The sequence below is a fragment of the Lathyrus oleraceus genome, chromosome 1 (assembly GCF_024323335.1).
Source record: "Lathyrus oleraceus cultivar Zhongwan6 chromosome 1, CAAS_Psat_ZW6_1.0, whole genome shotgun sequence".
Taxonomy (NCBI): domain Eukaryota; kingdom Viridiplantae; phylum Streptophyta; class Magnoliopsida; order Fabales; family Fabaceae; genus Lathyrus; species Lathyrus oleraceus.
Genome location: NC_066579.1, coordinates 85994954 through 86016551, shown reverse-complemented (window position 1 = coordinate 86016551; position 21598 = coordinate 85994954). Strand labels below are relative to the sequence as shown.

General features: G+C 37.8%; 1 protein-coding gene across 1 annotated transcript; it reads left to right on the top strand.

Annotated features, from left to right (window-relative positions):
* The first annotated feature begins 501 nt into the window (after window positions 1-501).
* On the top strand, window positions 502-1092 carry LOC127092818 (uncharacterized). Its single transcript, XM_051031713.1, has one exon. It carries the CDS (start codon window positions 502-504, stop codon window positions 1090-1092), a length of 591 nt encoding a protein of 196 aa, XP_050887670.1.
* Window positions 1093-21598: the final 20506 nt, after the last annotated feature.

Below are 21598 nucleotides of genomic sequence, written 5' to 3'. Positions count from 1 at the left end.
GAACTCTTCACCTACCAACAAAAACAGATTTTTCTATCTAAATTATTCAGCTTCGAACCCTAGGTCATTATTCTACTCTCTCATTCTCTGAAACCCTAACTGCGAATGAGAAGATTTAGAGCGACGAAGACAACGACAGTTTGAGCGATGAAGACGACGATAGTTGGAGTGACGAAGAAGATGATGCTTATCTACTTTCACCATTGTTCATTTCCAATCTAAGGTACGATTATGTGTTTACTATATTAAAAGACAAACATTTAGTTTTCTCCTTCTTCAAAGACTCATTTCTATATTATTTGGTATGATTAGGTCATGAATGATCGGTTTGAGTGTGTTACCCATCATGTGGGTATGTTTGTTGAGTTTAACAGATAAGGTTACAAGGGGTTAAAGGAGGTTTGACAAGTTGACCCTGATTTCTGTAGTTATTTTGAGGTTCTTAATGGTTTAAAAGATTTAGGATACCCAAAAGTGGAGAGTTTGTGGTATTATGATGCAATGGATATTAATGAGTTAGTTTTGTTGAAAGATGATGCAGGAATAAATAGAATGAAATTGATAGCACTGATTAATGGGAATGTGCATTTATATGTCATGCGTCCAGTTTATGGGAAAGAGTCAATATTGTCTCTAGAAAACAATGTAGGACCAAGTAGTGTAGAAGAAGACAATTTGGAAGATGACACCTTAGATGATTTGAATAATGGTGTAAAAGGAACTTTTGATGATTTTGATACTTTTGAATATTTGAATAATCTAGGTGACAAGTTTGATGAAGGAGGGACCACTGATGTAGAAGATAGAGATGCAGTTGACCAAGAATCTTCATGTGAAGATGTTAATTTGGATGGGACCACTGAAGGCATTGACCAAAAAGATTCATGTCAGGGTGTTAATTTTGAGGGGGTCACTTTGTCTGAGGATGCAATAATGAACATTACATTGGAGGGAACCACTTATTGTATGATATATGATCAAGAAACTGGTATATTGGATGGAACATCTTATCTGGTACGTGTTCAAAAAGATTATGTAGTTGAGGGACTTATTTGTAACGAAGATGAAGATGAGGGACTGGAATGTAACTAAAAAGATAGTGGTGGTAGTGAAGATGACACTGCTTTAAATGTGAACTTTAAGGATTCTGATGAGGATGCTATATGAATTGGTGAAGAAATTATTGTTGATAAAATGGATGGAAAAGGAAAGGGGAAGGGCAAAGGAAGAGGAAAAGGAAAGGGGGTGGGCAAAGGTAAAGGAAAGAGGAGGGACAAAGGAAAAGGAAAAGGGAAGGGGAAAGCCAAGGTTGGGAGACCAAGGAAACAAAGGGACGTGGAAGAAGTAGTTGAAAGTAATGGTTCAATGGGTGATGTGAATGAAGGTGAGGTTCCAAAGGAAAGCTTTAGAGATTTGAGTGACATTGAGGAATATGATAATGATGAGTTACCCCAAGAGTATGATAGTGAAGATAAAGAGGTTGTAAAAGATGACTTTCAAGCATTCAAGCTCAAAAAAATGGAGGATCAGAGGTGGGAATTGGGGACTTATTTTGTTACTAAGGAAGACTTTAAAGAGGCGGTTAGAACATATGTTATTCATTCAGGTAGAAACCTGAAATTTAAGAAAAATGATAATAAGAGGATGAAAGTCATATGTAAGAAAGGTTGTCCATGGGAGTCATTGTTGTAAATTCACCAAAACCTATGTAAAATTCTGCTGCACAATTTATAATTGAAGAAAGAAATAAAAGATGAGAAATTGGGGAAGAAAGTGAATTAGGGTTTTATCAAAGTAAGGGAAGGAGAAGAAGAAGAGTTTATGCAGAGTAACTTTCTGCTCTCAAACTGAGATTTATTCTTTGCAACTGCAAGTTTATGTGTTGTCTTACAATCAATAAGGGTTACTTCCTATTTATAGATTTTGGGATTGTTTGCTCCTCAAGTAAAGCCCAAAATACATAATTCTGCTAATACTACAAAATTGGGCCTTAGTAAAAAAATCAATGTCGAGATTAACTCCTCGACACTCGGCAATAGGGTGTTTCAACAGCAACATGCTTCGACACCATAAATAACAATTCAACACACCATCTAATTTATTGTGTCTAAGTTATCTACATTCATCATAAATGTTAACTTTTTTAATACTTCGACCTGCACTCCTTTCGTCATGAGATACTTCAACCTGCACTCCTTTCGTCATGATATCTACAATCTGATTCTCAGTTTTGCAGTTTTCTAAGTTCAGCTTCGCTTTTACTACTTGCTCTCGAAGATAATGGAGCCCCATTTCAATGTGTTTTCTTCTTCCATGCGCTATCAGATTCTTTGCCAAATTGATAACATACATGTTGTCGATCTTCATGGTAATCGCTCCATGATTCTTTCCTGTAATCTCTTCGACCAAATTCACCATCCATGTTGCTTGACATGCACAAAGAGAAGCAGATATGTACTCTACTTCACACGACGACAATGTAACTACTAGTTCCTTTCTTGAACTTCAAGCAACTGGTGCACCACCTAGCATAAGCACGTAGCTAGTTGTGGATTTTCTATCCTCAACATCACTACACCAACTTGAATCGGTGTAACCCACTAGCTTGCATTCTTTTCCTTCATCGGCTGCAAGAAACAAAATGCCATAGTCGATAGTTTCTTTCAGATACCTTAGTATCCTCTTTGTCGCTGCTAGGTGTCATACCCCAGTTTTGCCATTCATTCAATAAACAAATGCATTCATCAATGCAATCATATTGACTTCTACATCATTTATACATCATAGCATGCATTTCATCTTACTAATACCTAAAATGTCAGCCAGAATAATTTTCGAATTTACAGATAAACCGATTGAACTGATCATCAAATGTACGTGAAATAAGTAGGTGGAAAATTTCAAAATCGAGCTTGCACATGCCAATACTATTAATTTATGGTTCACGTAGTTTAAACTGACATGCTCGATTTATTTTTCGACAATTTTTTCAATCGCATTTTAAACAGTCTGGGCCTTTTAACCAGTCATTTTTTATTTTAAAGTTTATTCAAGACCTGTATGTTTCTGAGAAATTTATTTTGTGTTGGTCATTTTAGTGCATTCATTTTAATTTTTCGAACATTTTTATGCTCGATTTTTATTCATTTTGAATCCGTTTATTTATTTTTTTAGTCAAAATATTCGAAATAAATATATATAATTTTCTATGTTTTTATTTCGAATTAATTTTAATTATTTTAACTAGTGCAATTTTATTCAATTTATTTTACACTTAAAAAATATAAATGGACATTTTTGAATTTTCAAAAAATTAATAAAACCCTAACGTTCACACTAAATATACTTACACTTAGTTAGAGATGAAGAGAAAAAAACTAGACACACAAAAAAAACATCACCAGCGGCACCAATACACACTATGATACACTCTATCTCTCAAATGATGAAAAATGAAAGAAGAGAAGGTAAAAAAAATAGAAATAAAGGAAATGTTGCTCTCATGATCATTCAATCTAATTCTTTCTCTCACGATATCTTATGGCATTCATTTAAGAAAAATGGTACATAGAAAAGAAGAGTGAAATAATGATTTCTCTCATTACTATATTAAACCAAGAGGAGAAATAAGTATCAGCATAAGAACTTTGCTTCTTGGAAAAAAACCATGCGTTATTGTTTGTTGAAAGTGAATCCTCACAATCTCATCGCGGATAGTCATGATCGCATCTGCATAGTAATTATTTTCTATATGTTATTTTATTACTGTTTATGTTTGATTTTGGTTTGTGTTGATATCTTGATATATTGTTGTTTTGTGTTTATCTTTATTTACTTATTTTTATTTTTGTTATAATTGACAAATATTTGTATATATTTATTTGTATTGATTTATTTATTTTTGTTATAATTATTTTTGTTTATATGTTTGATCTATATATATATATATATATATATATATATATATATATATATATATATATATATATATATATATATATATATATATATATATATATATATATATATATATATATATATATATATATATATAAATAAGTTTAGAGTATTAACCATGCTTGCATTATGTTGGTTTACGTTTTGATTCAAATGGCATTACGAGTATTTGTAAATATTTTGTTTTATTGTATTATTGTATAAATTAAATTGGATTCGAACTATCCGTAATTAATTATATTGAGTTGTTGATGTTTGGTTAATTATTGTGTTGCAATTTCGGAGTTTAAATCTAATTTAACTTCTGAAAATCATTTGGACGCATTGATTCAGTTGCTCAGCTTCTTATAGAGTAATTCTTACATGAATCCACTCTAAATTAGCTTAAAGTTAAATTCAGTTGCTTTCGATTTCGGTTTATTTCGGTCTTGTGACTTACTCTTGGGCCTTCTTACAATGAATTCTTGATCAATATCAAGTTTAGTTTTCAAAATCTCACCATTCTCAAATCATTTTTACTATGCAGTAAACTTTTTCAAAATGAACACGAAAGAAGAGGAACGTTGGAATAGGAACCCTCAAATGATCAGTCCCGAGCCACGCGTTTTGGGTTATCATTTCATTCTTTTTTTTCGTTTCTTAAAACACTTTAATTAACTTGGACAAAATAAGAGTCGTTGAGATCAAGCATTCCGGCGCAACTCTTTGAACAATTGATTCTTATCAAGCGTTTGTTGTCCATCAAAATATTCTCAATTAATTTGAATGAAAAAGGACCGTTAGAATCTAGTATTTCGGTGGAACCCCGAATGATTGATCCCGATGCTCAAGTCTCGTTCTCATCAAACATTCTTCATTCACCTATAAAAAACATTCAACCAATCAAACTTTTTTTTCTCGCCGTCGTGCGATCTCAAAACCCTTTTCAAAAAGAAAGACATCTTGCCTTAAGATGATGCAAAGCAATGCTTCATACACAATTGTTAAGTTGAGATAAGTGACATTTTTCCGAATGTTGATTTATAAATCTATTTGATGTGATGTATACATCCGCTCCTCATCTGTTTTGGGTAAAACAATATTTTTTGTCGATTAATACAAAATAGCTTTCGCTAAAATCGACCAACAAACAAACATTTTTCTATCCATAACTACGTAAACCTTTAATTCTCTATTGCACCTGGAGATACGTAGGAGCGGGATTGCGAAATCTTGTCAGACCCATTAATAAAAAAATCATTTTTAGTCATTTGACCCCCTAAGAATAAAAAGCTTTTTAGGTTCTTTCTCATTAATAAAATTCAAAAACGTTTCTATTCTCTCTTTTTCTATCCCAAATAAGTAGAAGATTAGAAACTAACATAAGCTAACTTTCAATTCGATACTAAATAAACGGTTCTCGTTGAGTACAACGGATGTGAGGGGTGTTAATACCTTCCTTTTGCATAACCGACTACCGAAGCCTGATATTGGTTGCATTTATCATATCTTATCCTTTCTTTTAGGGGTTTTATCGATATTTTCCCCTTTTCCTATTTGGGAATAAATAGGTTTCGGTGACGACTCTCTTTGGTCCATCCCGTGAGCGTGCGATTGCATTTTGCGAGGTCATGTTCTCATTTTTCGAGATGTGACAAATGGAGACTCTGCTAGGGACAGGAACATACCTAAGTGAGTCAACCCTAGTTTAGTTAGGCTTTCGTATGTGTGTTAGTTTTGTTTGCTTCTTTTTTCTTCTTTGTTATATGTTTTCTTTATCTCTGCTTTATCGCATTTTTATATTTGTATATATATCTATGTGTGGGTTTTGGGTTTTGATATCATGAAGAAAGCTCTACGCCTGAGCTTTGGAAAAACAAGAGAGAACACATAAGTTAGAATTGGAAGTTGTGTAGTGTTAGTCCCCAAGGGTCACTCCTTGCGTGTCTAGCATAAAGACTCCCCTAGAGTAGACCTGTTTGTAGATCTCATTATAAGACAACTAGTTTGTTGCATGATGTTGATTCATGAAGGGTCCATGACTCTAGAAGCCCCTCTTAGAACCGGTTTCTGCTTTGGAGGTTGCGTAATGTTGGACTCCAAGGGCCTCTCCTTTTTGCATCCAACATGAAAACCCCGCTCAAAAGAGACCTTTCATCACTCTGGTCATAAATCGACTAGCCTGTTGCATGACGTTGATACGATTATGGTCCATGACTTTGGGAACCTTATAAAAAATGTAGAAATTATCCTATGAGTGGGTTTATAGGTAGAAATCCTTGAACTATCTGTTAAGAAGCCTACCTAGTAGGGTGTTCGGAGTTACTCATGTTATCCCAAATCCTAACTACTTATATTTCATTTTCTTTGCGTACTAAAATACAAGAAATATATTGAAGGTGAAAAAACAAGAAAGGGGGGGGGGGGGTTGAATTGTTTTAGAAATTAAAAGCTTTTTCAAAAGTAAGAACACACAGAATTTTATACTGGTTCGCTTATAACACAAAGCTACTCCAGTTCACCCGGCCAAGGTGATTTCGCCTTAAAAAAGGACTTAATCCACTAATCTTGAAAGATTAATACAACCAAACGTCTAAGAGAAAGATCTCTTAGTCCTCCCAAGTATACAGACTGTGCAGAGTCACTTGAGGAACACAAATAATTCAGCAAAATAAATTTGTAATAGAGAGTGCTTCTAAGAGTAAGCAAATATTACAGCAGAATATTTAAACAGGCGTTTTCACGTATGAGCAGCAGCTCGTGAAAAACTGAGAGAGAATGTAAAGAATTTTTCTGTGCGTTGTTGTGTCTCTCAATGAGGTATGCTGTCCTTTATATAGTAGTGAGAAGGACCGTTGGAGTGATGACAAAATATTTGTTTTTGATGAGCATTCAATGTCATTACTTCTGTGTTTCTTGCCATAACCAATTTGTCTCCCTGAATGATTTCTTTCTAAAAATACTTCCTTTCCATTTGAAGAAATTCTTTCCGTTACTCTTTCTGGATTTAGTGAATCTTCATCAGAGTCTTTGTTATCTCGGAGTTCTGCGTCAGAAGGAGATAACGTTGAGGTTACATCAGAGCTTCTTAGAGTACTGGTCTTTCAGATCATCAGAACTAAGACCCGTGGATGTTTAGAGCTTCTGGTTCTTCCTACTGTCTTGCTTTGCTCAGAGTCAGAACTTCTTAAGCGCACTTCTTCCTTAAATGCTTCTGATCTTCTAGTGCTTTGTATCTGATCATAGTTTGTATCTGATAAAGCGATCAGATTCCTTTGTTGCTGTTCAGAGTCCTGCACACTTAGAGAATTTTCATTAGGGTGCCATTTTTGGTTTCATCCTTTGTTATCATCAAAATCCTAGAATTCTATTGTAGAACTAATTTTGTTCTTACAATCTCCCCCTTTTTGATGATGACAAAACAATCTTAATTTTTAGAGATGAAACATTTATAGATAAGAGTTTTAGATCATATAGAAGTGAGCTCCCCCTGAGATAAGTCTGGGAGTTTAGAAGTTCTTACCGAAGCTTTCATGAGATGATGTTTCTAGATACTCTTCTGCAAATTTCTAAGTCAAAAAGGATTAGAACCAATATTTAAACAATGTTTGCAGAGTACTGAAAGGATTTAGATATGTTTTCATCAGAGCTGTTTTTAGTTCCCCCCCCCCCTTTTGTCAGAATCAAAAAGACTTAGATAAATGAAGGAAAGGATATATATTCACATATGTTAGAAACACAGTCAACAAACAACAGGAAGCGAGAACAAACAACAGAAAGCAACAAGCAAACAACACAGAAAGTAAATCAACAAGCAAAAGAACACAAAAAAACAAGTCCTAGGTGCCTAAGGGTTTGGAGGTGGAGGCATCCTCTGGAGCAGCTGGGTCAGCAGATTCTGAATGTTGACGTTTACTGAATCCTATTGATCCAATCTGGCTCGGACTTCCTTCTGCTCTTTCTGAAGATCTTCAAGTGTTTTGAGAACCAGAGGGACAAAGGTGGAGGACTCCCCCTGAGTCAGAGCATTCGGTTCTACCCTGTTGGCAAACTCTTCAGCAAGACGAGCTTCAGCTTTAGCGGCAACTTTGGCTTCAGCTTCAGCAGCAGCTAGAGCTTTAGCTTCAGCTTCCTTGATTCTTTGTATTTCTTCTTGCATGGTTTTCTCTTCTGCTTCCTTGCGGGCTCGCTCCTCAGCTGCTCTGGCTAGGCGCTCCTATAGTCTTAACTCAGCGTCTCTGATGAAGTCGTTTTGGACTTGCTCAGAGAGGCCCTTCAGTTTGAAGGCTTCAGCGGTCATCCAGCCAATAACTCTGTTCCAGTGTGTCCTTATAGTTGAAGGATCATCATTGATGCCAGAGTTGATGGTCAGAGACTTGACCTTGTCAACTGATGCTTCTCCAAACAGCATGATTGCTTCCTCAAGGGTTGGCACGGTGTGTTCATGTTCAGAGGCTAGGGGTGGAGAAGTGGGAGGGCTTAGGTTGAGTGTGGGAGTTTGTGGTTCAGCGAATGTATTTGGTGGGTGTGTGTCAGAGTTGTTTGGTTGAGTTTCAGCGTGAGTTGTTTCAGATGGTTGAGGGTCAGATGTTGTTGGGTTTGGTTGTTCTGTGGGTGATGAAGTGACCTCTGGTTCAGGTGTGGGTTGTGTTGGCTGTTGTGAGGCCAGAGTTCGAGTTTGGAGCTGGGCCAGAGTGGGAGATGAAGGGTCAGAGTGTTTTGTATCTGTGGAAATGTTGTAGTATGGGGGTGATTCTGGAGAAGAAGATGAAGATGGTGAGGTGGTTTCATTCATCATTTCTGCTTCAGAAACAGGTAAGATTGTAATGGCAAGGTTAAATTTCTGAGATGGTTGGTTAGATGTTCTGGTGGTTGAGGGAGGAGTTTCTGAGTTTGTATAGATATGTGTTGGTTAAGGGATAGAAGAAGCAATGTGATGAGTTTGTACAAAAGGAGCAAGAGAAACAGACTTACCAGAAGGTCCAGGCAGAGGTGTTGGAGGTCTTGATCTGGAGGATTCTCCTAGTCTTGCCTTCTTAGCTTGCTTCGCCTTCTTAGAGGGTCCTCATGGACGCTTCATGAAGTTTGGAGGCTCATCTGGCAGCTGGCTTATGTTGAAGTCTGAGATATCCACTCCTTGTTTCCTCAGATCATCTAAGTAATAAAGGATTACCTCTTGAGGGTCGATCTTTGAGAACAGATAGAGTCCATTTGGGATCTTCCTCTGATCTTTGAGAGCCTCCCAGGAGGTGTCTGGAGTAGGTTTGAACTTGACTTGATCCAGAATCCCCATGCTCTTCAGATTTTTGGCGTTTAGAGCTCTTCCAGTGTCGATCATCACGTCTTCCATGAGTCTGAATGTTATCAGGTGATCCACGAGACGACTTTCAATCAGAACGTGATAGATTAGCCTTCCCAGAGGAATGTAGTTTCTGGGATTCATGTTGTTTCTTGTATCTCGTACAGAATCTCTGAGGTACTTGAAGAGGAGTGCTGGAAGGCAGAGCTTCAGACCCTTGTGGATGCAGTACAGGATGCACTTCTGGTCTGTGTTGATGTAGTCTGAAGAGTTTAAAGCTGGGCGATGATGGATGGTGCCCAATATGATCTTCAGCCAGACCCGAAGGTTCTGATGTAACTCCTTGTTCTTGGAGTGGTTGCCTTCAGCGTTCTGTTTGAAGATGGTTGGATTAATCTCATGGGACATATATTTTGCCCTAGGATTAATGTTGTAGATCCTTCTTCCTCCATCTTTCTCCATGCCCAGAAGAGCAGCAATGGACTTCTCAGTTATCACCATTTTGACTCCCAGAACATAGGAGACGATGTAGTGATCATCAGCATCAGCGAATCTCCAGAATTACTTCACTAAGTTTGTGTGAACTGGACCATACAGACGTTTGAAGTAGTTTCCCCAACCTTGATTCCTGAGTTCTTCAGTGAGGTCAATACCATTTCTGCGCATGTTGTCAAAGTCCACCAAAGATTCACATAACACCTCCAGTTTCTCAAATGGTGTTGCCAAATTGACGTGAGGCTCACGATCAAGAATGTGAGGCTCTTTGTAGATGGGAGTTGAGACGACACCGGTAACCGCTGGGTTTGGGTTGCTTGAACTTGGAGCTTGTTCGTTCGAATCCATTTGTTGAGAGAAGTTGTAGACTGATTGTTGTTGGGAATCCATGAATGTTGTTGAGAACTGAACTTGCAGAAGGTTATGAGTGCATGAGAGTGAAAAGTGTGCATGTGTGAATAGAGGTGTTTAAATACCCAAATTAGGGCACATGCAAAACGACACACAAAATAGAGTTTAGCACAAAAACCAAGTAAGACCGTTTAGAGGGAAAATGATTACAGCTCATTAATGATGTCTAATCCCAACAGTCAATACACTGCTCGAGGAGATCTCAAGAGACTGTTCCTTGATTACTGCTAGACAACTGTCTAGAAGTTCCAAGGTCAGACGTAAGGTACTCCACGTGTTTGCTCTATCTGATCTTCAAGAATACCAAAAGATTGGTTCCTGGAGATTTCTAACTCAGATAACTTCTAACTTGGTAGGAGTATCAGAGTCAGAGGCAGAATCCACTTTGTTTACATCAGAATCTTATTTTACAAACTCAGAGGCATATTTTATTCAGGGCAATTTTAAATGTTCAGATTCTTTAAGATAAAGAGGAATCTATCTTCAGCTAAGGGTTTAGTAAAGATGTCAGCCCATTGATGATCTGTATCAATGAATTTCAATATTACTACCCCTTTCTGAACATAGTCTCTAATGAAATGATGTTTTATTTCTATGTGCTTAGCTCTGGAGTGTAAAATAGGATTCTTGCTTAAACAAATGGCAGCAGTATTATCACAGAAGATAGGAATGTTACTCTCAAAGATTTGCAGATCCTCTAATTGATTCTTCATCCAGAGCATCTGAGTAATGCACAGTGATGTTGAGATGTATTCCACTTCTGCAGTAGACAAGGCTATGGTTGATTGTCTTTTGCTGGCCCAGGATATCAGATTCTTTCCCAAGAGTTGACAATTTCCAAAAGTACTTTTTCGTTCCATTCTGTCTCCTGCGTAATCTGCATCACAAAAACCAGAAAGTCTATACTCTGATGTTTTCTCATACATCAGGCCCATGTTAGGAGTTCCTTTCAGATATCTGAGTATTCTCTTAACTGCTATTAAATGAGATTCTCTAGGATCTGATTGGAATCTGGCACAGAGACAAACACTAAATAGAATATCAGGACGAGTAGCAGTCAGATAGAGAAGGGAGCCTATCATACCACGATAGAGCTTCTGACAAACCTTTTGACTGACTTCTTCTTTTTCAAGAATGCAGGTTGGATGCATGGGTGTCTTTGCAGGTTTGCATTCAACCATTTCAAATTTCTTCAGAATGTCTTTTATGTATTTACTTTGGTGAACGTAGGTGACTTCTGAAGTTTGACTAATCTGAATTCCTAGAAAGAACTTTAGTTCTTGCATTAAGCTCATTTCGAATTCTGCCTGCATTAGCTCAGAGAATTCTTGACATACAAAGGCGTTAGCTGAACCAAAAATGATATCATCAACGTATATCTGGCATATCATGAGATCATTATTAATGTTTTTACAGAAGAGTGTAGAGTCAACTTTCCCTCTGGTAAAATCATGTTCTAGAAGAAAATTACTTAATCTTTCATACCAAGCTCTGGGAGCTTGTTTTAGTCCATATAAAGATTTCTTAAGTTTAAAAACGTGTTCTGGATAATTTGAATTTTCAAAACCTGGGGGTTGGTTGACATACACTTCTTCTGATATATAACCATTAAGGAATGCGCTCTTGATATCCATTTGATACAGTTTGATAGAATGATTTATAGCGAATGAGACAAGTAAGCGAATAGATTCTAACTTGGCGACTGGGGAAAAAGTTTCATTATAGTCAATGCCTTCTTGTTGACTGTACCCTTGAGCCACCAGTCGAGCTTTGTTTCTGACAACTTCTCCTTTCTCATTCAGCTTGTTTCTGAACACCCATCTGGTTCCGATAATGTGAGTGCCTTTGGGTTTAGGAACAAGATCCCAGACATAGTTCTTTGTGAATTGATCTAGCTCTTCTTGCATGGCTAGAACCCAGTCACTATCTTGAAGTGCCTCATCACAGGAAGTGAGCTCGATCAGAGATACTAGTCCTAGAGGAGTTTCTTCAGGTGTCTTGAAGGTAGACCTAGTTCGGATAGGTTCGTCCTTGTTTCCCAGAATCAACTCTTCAGATATGTTGAGGAGACTTTTAGCTTTCTTTGGGATTGTTGGGGATTTAGTTCCTTCTGAGGTTTGAGTGGCAGTTGCTTCAGGAGCTTTAATCTTCTCGTCAGAACCTGCAAGAGTAATCTCCAGATCTGCAAGTTTCTCAACTAGCTTTGACTTTTCAGGGTCAAGCTTGTCATCAAATCTGACATGAATTGATTCTTCCACAATTTTGGTTTCTGTATTGTATACTCTGTAGCCTTTAGAGCGTTCTGAGTATCCTAACATAATACCTTTTTGTGCTTTGGAATCAAACTTGTTCAAATGTTCTTTAGTATTTAAAATAAAACAGGAACATCCAAAAGGATGAAAATAAGAAATGTTGGGTTTTCTTCCTTTACACAGTTCATAGGGAGTCTTCTCCAGAATAGGTCTTATGGAGATTCTATTCTGAATGTAACATGCTGTATTTACAGCTTCAGTCCAAAAGTGCTTAGCCACATTTGTTTCATTGATCATGGTTCTGGCCATCTCTTGGAGTGTCCTATTCTTCCTTTCCACAACTCCATTTTGTTGTGGAGTTCTAGGGCAGGAGAAATCATGGGATATTCCATTAGAGTCAAATAATTCCTCAATTTTTTTTTTCAAATTCCCCACCATGATCACTTCTGACTCTGATGATTTTAGAGTCAAATTCGTTTTGCACTTTGGAACAGAAGCTAGTGAATACAGAGTGAGACTCACTCTTGTGCTTTAAGAATTTTACCCATGTCCAGCGACTAAAATCATCAACAATGACCAGTCCATATTTCTTTCCATTAACTGATGCTGTTTTCACAGGACCAAATAAGTCAATGTGAAGAAGTTCCAGAGGCTTAGAGGTAGAAACAATGTTTTTCTTTTTAAAAGATGATTTTGAAAATTTTCCTTTCTGACATGCTTCACATAGAGCATCTGAAGAAAACTTCAGTTTAGGTAGACCTCTGACTAACTCGAGTTTATTTAGCTGAGATAACTTTCTCATGCTAATGTGGCCCAAGCGTCTATGCCATACCCATTGCTCTTCGTGAACAGACATTAGACATTTCACATTTTGTTCTTTTAAATCAGAAAGATTTATTTTATAAATATTGTTTTTCCTCTTGCCAGTGAATAGGACAGATCCGTTGCTTTGATTTATGGCTTTACATGTTTTTTGATTGAAGATTACATCATATCCGTTATCACTTAATTGACTTATTGATAATAGATTATGCATTAATCCTTCTACATATAAAACATCAGATATAGAGGGAAGAGTATCGTTACCAATAGTTGTAACAGCCCAAATTTTAAGTATTTATTTATTATACTATTATTATGATATTTTAATTTAATTATGTGGATTATTAATTAATTAATTGGTGTATTAATTCATTATCTAGTGGATATGAGAAATAATTAAATAATTGAATTAATTAATTAACTTGGTTGCATAGTGAGTGGTTAATTATTTAAATTTAAATAGAGGTATTTAAATATTAGGTATTATTGGACCTAGTGATTAAATTAGATGATTTAAGCCCAACTAGAATACTATTATAAATAGTAAGAGTGAAGGGAGTAAGAATTAGAATTCACTTGAGCACTGAAAGCAATAGAGAAAGAGGAGAGGAAAAACGAGAGGAGTCAGGGTTTCCATCAAATTGACAAGGTAAGGGGGGAAATCCTTATCATTGTGGGTTAGTATGATTGGGTCAATGGGTAGGAACATGTTTTAGGTTGAAATCCTTAATTGGCATGGTTTGGAATTATTAGGTCTTGATAAATACTCTTGAATTGTGATAATTAAATTATGCTAAAACTGTGAATGAATATATATTTGGATGAGTCATAATTTTCTGAACGTGTAGCTTTTTACGGAATCGAAATCGGAGGTCCGGAAGTCCTCCAACGATGAAAAATGCGGGGAAATCTGCATTCTGTTTCGTGTTAGCGCAGGAACAACATTCTGTTTTGCGTTAACCGGTTAACCCAGGGCGTTAACCGGTTAACACTGTTACGATATTAAAAAAATTACATTCTGTCTTGCATTAACCGGTTAACCCAGGGCGTTAACCGGTTAACACTGTTAAAAATTGCCAAGAAGCGCATTCTGTTTTGCGTTAACCGATTAACCCAGGGCGTTAACCGGTTAACACTGTTTGAAAAGCGGAAAATTGATATTTAAATGTTGTGTGCGTTTTGGAAGGAAATCTATGTGTACATATTTGATGATTGGCCTATATTGGTGAATAATATATTGGATGAATGTGTATGTATCCCATTATTGAATTGTGAATAATTTATGGTAATGGATGTGTATATGTAATCATGAATGATGTATGGTGATGGATGTGTATATGTGCCAATTGTGAGTTATGGTGATATGTGGAATGTTAAGACGGTATAGATGGTCTTAATTACATATGTGTTGGTATGTGTGCATTCATTCATAGCATGGTTGACTTCATTGTGGAAGTGGTGAAACTGTGGGTTCACATGAGCAGACGTTAATCCTAATTGGGATTAGGCGTAGTATTAAGCGGTGATCCTTCATTGGAAACAGACGTAGGGCTTTGGTCTTTTCCGGATCGGAAGCGTGGCTTGGGTTCTAGATATTGAATCGGAAAGCGGTGAAACTTTGAGTTCACATTGAGGTACCACATGCATAGAGTCACATTGTTTTGCATTGAGTCGTCTATAGTTATGTGATCATTGAATGCATGTATTGATGTGGATGCGATGTACGTTTGAAATATGTGAGATGATTGTTGGTTAATATTATACCAAGTGTGATGAATTCTTAAATTGTGTTTTAATTCATTGTGCCTTATTATGCTATTTCATGATGATTTGAATTCTCACCCTTTCTGTTTGAATGTTACCTTTACATGGGTATCGTGCAGATACTACAGAGTAGTATTTCTGGAGTAGGTGGACGGTAGCTCGCTCAAGATTAGCTGGAGAGTTTCCGTATTTAGTTTGAAATTAGGTAATGGGTCAATGCTCTGGTCATGTAACACTGGGTAGATTAGTGGTATTGAACTCATATCTTATTTTGATATGCTTTATGTCATTAATTGTTTTATTTTATTTGAAGTGATTATTGAGAGATGACCATGGTATGGGACATGGATCATATTATGAAATACATGAGTATTCTTTATTTTCCGCTGCGAACGCATATTGCTTGAATATTCATGATGAGTGAAATGTGTTATTTTAAATGACCAGGTGTATTGTTGGTTTTTGAAAGTTTAAAATTTTGAAAACGTCGATGTGACGCCCTTTTGTTTATATGCGTGCTTATTTACTCTGATTATATGCTAAATAATTTGGGGTAGAAAAAGGGGTGTTACAATAGTGGTATCAGAGCATGGTCGACCAGTTGGTCAATAGTAGTAGGTTTTCCGTGGTATTTGATTTGTGTATCTGACACGATCGATACTGTTTGTTTGATGTTTCGGGTTGTTTAGGACAATGGTTGTAGGCAGGAATGACGATGCCATTGCTGAGGCGCTGAGGATGCTGACTGAATCCATGGGTCAGATCCATCAAGCGAATGTCCATCAAGCGAATGTCCATAAAGCGAATGCGAATGTCGGTAACCAAAAGGGAGATGATGATGAGTTCCGTGCTTTGGGGAGATTCCAGCGGAACAATCCTCCTGTCTTTGAGGGTGAGCATGCACCTGAGAAAGCTCAAGCTTGGCTGAAAGCAATTGAGAAGATCTTCAGAGTCATGAACTGTACTGATGCTCAGAAAGTGCAGTTTGGTACCCATATGCTTGAGGAGGAAGCTGAAGATTGGTGGAATAACACTCTTCAGAGGTTCGAAGAAGACAACATTGAAGTTACTTGGACTCTTTTCCGTGATACCTTCTTGGAGAACTATTTCCCAGAAGATTGTCGTGGGAAGAAAGAGGTGGAGTTCCTTGAATTGAAGCAAGGAAATGGTACCGTTGCTGATTATGCTGCTAGATTTCAGGAGCTTATCAAGTATTGTCCTCATTACAATACTGCTAATGCTGAGAGATCTAAATGTTTGAAGTTTGTGAATGGCTTGAGACATGATATCAAGAAGGCCATTGGTTACCAACAGATTACTCATTTTACAGAATTGGTTAACAAGAGCCGAATTTATGACGAGGATAGCAGGGAGAGTGCTTCTGTCTACAAGAGTCTGAAGGGGAAAAACCAAGATCGGGGAAAACCATATGATGACAAGAGGAGACAATCTAGTGTTGGCAAGAAGCCAAGTGGGGGAGTATCTTCTATTCCACTTAAGTGCTTCAAATGTGGTGTGGAAGGCCATCGTGCTACGGAGTGTAGTAGAGATTCTGGGAAGTGTTTCAATTGTGGCAGGATTGGTCACAGAGCAAACCAGTGTAGAGTTGGTTCGAACGTAACTTGTTTCAACTGTGGTGAGAAAGGTCACATTAGTTCGCAATGTGATAAGCCGAAGAAGGAGCAAGTGAAGGGAAAGGTGTTTGCATTGTCTGGTGCGGAGACCACTACCGATGATAGACTAATCCAAGGTACGTGCTTTATTAATGGTACACCTTTGATTGCCATTATTGATACCGGTGCAACACATTCTTTCATTTCTTTGGATTGTGCTAAGAGGCTGAATCTCATATTATCTGATATGCGTAGAAGTATGATTATTGATACACCTGTTATGGGTTCTGTTTCTACTTCCTATGTGTGTTTGAATTATCCGTTGGGTATATTTGGTAGGGATTTTGGAATTGATTTAGTTTGTCTTCCGTTAGAGCAACTCGACATGATTTTGGGTATGAATTGGTTAAAAGTTAATCGGGTGTATATCAACTGTTTCGAGAAGACGATTAATTTTCCTGAGGTTGATGCTAAGGAAGATTGGTGTGTGTCTGCTAAGCAAGTTGATGAATCGGTGCAAGATGGTGCCGAGTTGTTTATGTTGTTGGCAACTTTGGATATTCGGGAGAAGAGGACGATCGAAGAACTGCCAATAGTTTGTGAATTTGCGGAGGTATTTCCGGAAGATATAAGTGATTTACCGCCGGAACGAGAGGTCGAGTTTTCGATTGATTTAGTTCCTGGAACTAGTCCTGTATCGATGGCTCCCTATCGAATGTCCACTTCTGGGTTGAAAGAGTTGAAGAGTCAACTTGAAGACTTACTCGAGAAGAAGTTTATTCGTCCTGGTGTGTCGCCGTGGGGTGCACCTGTGCTATTGGTCAAGAAGAAAGAAGGTTCTATGAGATTATGTGTTGATTATAGACAACTGAATAAAGTGACGATTAAGAACAAGTATCCACTCCCGAGGATTGACGATCTGATGGATCAGCTGGTTGGAGCTTGTGTGTTTAGCAAAATTGATTTGAGGTCTGGGTATCATCAGATTTGTGTAAAGGCTGAGGATATTCAGAAGACTGCTTTTAGGACAAGGTACGGTCACTACGAGTACTCCGTGATGCCTTTTGGGGTGACGAATGCACTTGGTGTATTTATGGAGTATATGAATAGAATCTTTCATGATTATCTGGATAAGTTTGTAGTTGTGTTCATCGATGATATATTGATTTATTCCAAGGGCGAAGAGGATCATGCAGAGCATTTGAAGGTTGTGTTATCGGTGTTGAAAGAGAGGAAGTTGTTTGCTAAACTCTCTAAATGTGAATTTTGGTTGAGTGAAATAAGTTTTCTTGGACATGTGATTTCGAGCGGTGGAATTTCTGTGGATCCTACGAAGATCGAAGTTGTATCTCAGTGGGAAGCTCCTAAGTCTGTTGCTGAGATTCGAAGTTTCCTTGGTTTGGCTGGTTATTATAGGAAGTTCATTGAGGGATTTTCTAAGTTGTCGTTACCGTTGACGCAGTTGACTAGGAAGGGTCAAGCTTTCATTTGGACTTCGTAGTGTGAAGCGAATTTTCAAGAGCTTAAGAGAAGATTGACTACGGCTCCTGTTTTGATTTTACCGGATCCGTTAGAAACCTTCGTGGTGTATTGCGATGCTTCTTTGTTGGGTTTGGGAGGTGCTCTGATGCAAAAGGGGCAAGTGGTAGCTTATGCTTCAAGGCAACTCAAGGTTCATGAGAAGAATTATCCGACGCATGTGTCATACGGTGAACTGGACTTTTTGTGGTTTTAATCGCAATGTCGCGGTTAGCAAGAGTCGCCACCGACTTTTCTTTTATCCAATAAGGAAAGGTGGAAAAGAACAGGAAAGACCTTAATTTAGATTTTGGGTTCGGGAGGTACATTATACAAAGGGAAGGTGTTAGCACCCTTTGTATCCATGGTTATCCATGGGCTCTTAATTGCTCGATCACTTATATTATTTTTGTCTAAAAAAAGTGTTTGTGAATTGTTTGGAAAATTGTTTTGAAAAGAGAATTTAACTTTGTAATGATTCTTGTATGAATGTATACAAAGTGGTTATCTCGTTTAGTTTTGAAAATTGTTTAGAAAAATATAACTCGGTAATGATTCTAGTATGAATGTATACCAAGTGGTGATTTTCTAAAGGTATTTTGAAAGGTGTGAGGTGCGAAAAAGTGTTTTAAGTTGTGAGCCAGCAATTAAGAGTTATACCGACCCAAGGTCTTTACGGGCATTTCCTATCCTTATGAGGGTAAAACTGTCCTTATTATTGAGAAATAAGTAGTTTTATCCTTTGGATGTAAAAGGGTCATCGTAGGGTCATCGATTGGTCATTGAAGGCAACAGTTATGAGGATACCTTAGCATTCGAAGGGACTATCATCATTTAATCGTAGGCAACATCGGAGGGTCATCGAGGGACAAAGTTGTATATTCGAAGGCAACATCCGAGGGACTATAATTTATTTTATGATGATTTAACCGAAGGGTCTTTGCTAAGGGTATCCCCACATTCGCGGGACATGACCGTAATATCGTAATCGTAAGGCAACAAAGAGAGGTCCAAGATCACTTATTCAAAGGCAAAGTTTTACAATTAATTAGGTGATTAGGAGGAATTCTCCCACATTAAAATTAATACATTAAAATTAATACATTAAAATTAATACATTAAAATTAATACATTAAAATTAATACATTAAAATTAATACATCAAAATTAATTAGGTAATTTAGGGTGAAAACTCCACAAGGGTATCCCACAAATAAAGTGGAATACCTAGCCAATAACCTTTTCCTGGGATATGTGAACCTTTTCGAAGCTCAAAAAGAAACATGTCAGAATACCAAATCAGGGTGCAATCGAAGATTACACCGGAAAAATATCGCAACAGTAAATAGGATAGGATGAATAATGCATGGCTATGATAAAAACATAAAAAAAACAGACTAGAAAAATCAGGTACTGTCTCGTTCGCCTCTGCCTCGCCTAGCGAAGGCCAGGCGAACGGCCACGGATTTTGAATTTTGAGAAAAACAGCCCCATGTTAGGAACCTTGAACTTTATGGCATTTTATCACAGGAACAGCATGGTCAAACATTCAGGGTATTCAGACATATTTAAATTCACATACAAAAGCAAATTATATATCAACATTTAATCATGATGCATTATATGTGTAGATATGGCCAATTGAAAGTATAAACAATAGAGATACGCAAACCTGTTTGCCAATTCAAGGTTGAAGGGATTGACCACTTGTGGTATCGGAATGAGTTAGGCGGCGGGAATTGGGCGGCGATGGCTTCGGGGCGGATGAGCTGCCTTCAGGGTTTCTTTATTCTGAATTCTCCGGGTTGGCAGGGTTCCTATGCCAAAGTTTCTATCCGTCCTTCTCTGTTCTCTCTCTTTCTTTTTCCTCAAGGTTTTGTTCCAAGGAAATCTCAGAGTGTTTTGCTTCTCTTCCTTCTTTCTCCAGTGAATCTCCCAGTGTAAACTCCAAGTCTAACTCCCAATCCTTTTCCTCTACTGAAACTTCAGTATTTATAGACTAATTTTGTGGGTAATGGGCTTGGAATGAGGGAGACCCAAGTCCAAAATAATTTGTTATATTTTATTTATTTATTTATTTTAATTATTTAATTAATTAATTAATTAATTAATTAATTAATTAATTAAATTTTTTTTCTTTTTTTCTTTTTTTCGTTTTTTTTTTTTTTTTTTCAGGAAAAATGATGGGTAAATTTTGGGGTATGACAGCTGCCCCTGTTCAATATTCTTGAACCGAGAGAGTTAGGATGGCGTGTATGCCATTCGTGGTCTGGAGGTGGAAGATTATTGAACACTAGAATGCCCCAAAAATTTGCACTTGAGGATCGACAGTTGGTCTTGATGGAGATGGGCTTAAAGATGCCATCCGGGAGGTTTGATGACGAAAGCTTCAGATCGAGCCGTACATTAGGCCAATATGAAGACATGGGTGCCACACTGGGTCGTACATTAGACCGAATAATGAGTCATCCATTAGGCTGCCGACTTCGCTGGGGAGTCGGAGTGTGTCATATGCTGTTGGGGATAAAGGATCAGAATGGACCATACGCTAGATCGTATCTGAGTTGAAGAGAGAGTCGTCCGTTAGGCTGAATCTGATGATGAAAGGGGTAGTCGTACACTAGACTACACTTCAGAAATGTACCGTACACTAGGTAGCATCTGAGTAGTTGAGGATCCGAATGGGTCGTACGTTAGACCGCATTGGAGTTGCTGGAGCTCAGAATGGATCGTACATTAAATCGAATCTGAGTTGCAGAATGAGCCGTCCAGTAGGCTGAATCTGATGGTAAAAGGGAGTAGTCGTACACTAGACTACACTTCAGAAATGTACCGTACACTAGGTAGCATCTGAGTAAGGGAGTAGCCGTATACTAGACTACCATTCAGAAATGTACCTGTCCGAAGGTAGCATCTGAGAAAGGGAGTAGCCGTATACTGGACTACCATCCAGAAATGTACCTGTCCGAAGGTAGCATCTGGGAAAGGGAGTAGCCGTATACTAGACTACCATCCAGAAATGTACCTGTCCGAAGGTAGCATCTGGGAAAGGGAGTAGCCGTATACTGGACTACCATCCAGAAATGTACCTGTCCGAAGGTAGCATCTGGGAAAGGGAGTAGCCGTATACTAGACTACCATCCAGAAATGTACCTGTCCGAAGGTAGCATCTGGGAAAGGGAGTAGCCGTATACTGGACTACCATCCAGAAATGTACCTGTCCGAAGGTAGCATCTGGGAAAGGGAGTAGCCGCATACTAGACTACCATTCAGAAATGTACCTGTCCGAAGGTAGCATCTGAGTAAGGGAGTAGCTGTATACTGGACTACCATCCAGAAATGTACCTGTCCGAAGGTAGCATCTGGGAAAGGGAGTAGCCGTATACTGGACTACCATCCAGAAATGTACCTGTCCGAAGGTAGCATCTGGGAAAGGGAGTAGCCGTATACTGGACTACCATCCAGAAATGTACCTGTCCGAAGGTAGCA

Coding starts and splice junctions, on each gene's coding strand:
- LOC127092818 (XM_051031713.1), top strand. CDS start 502: ATGGATATTAATGAGTTAGTTTTGTTGAAAGATGATGCAGGAATAAAT.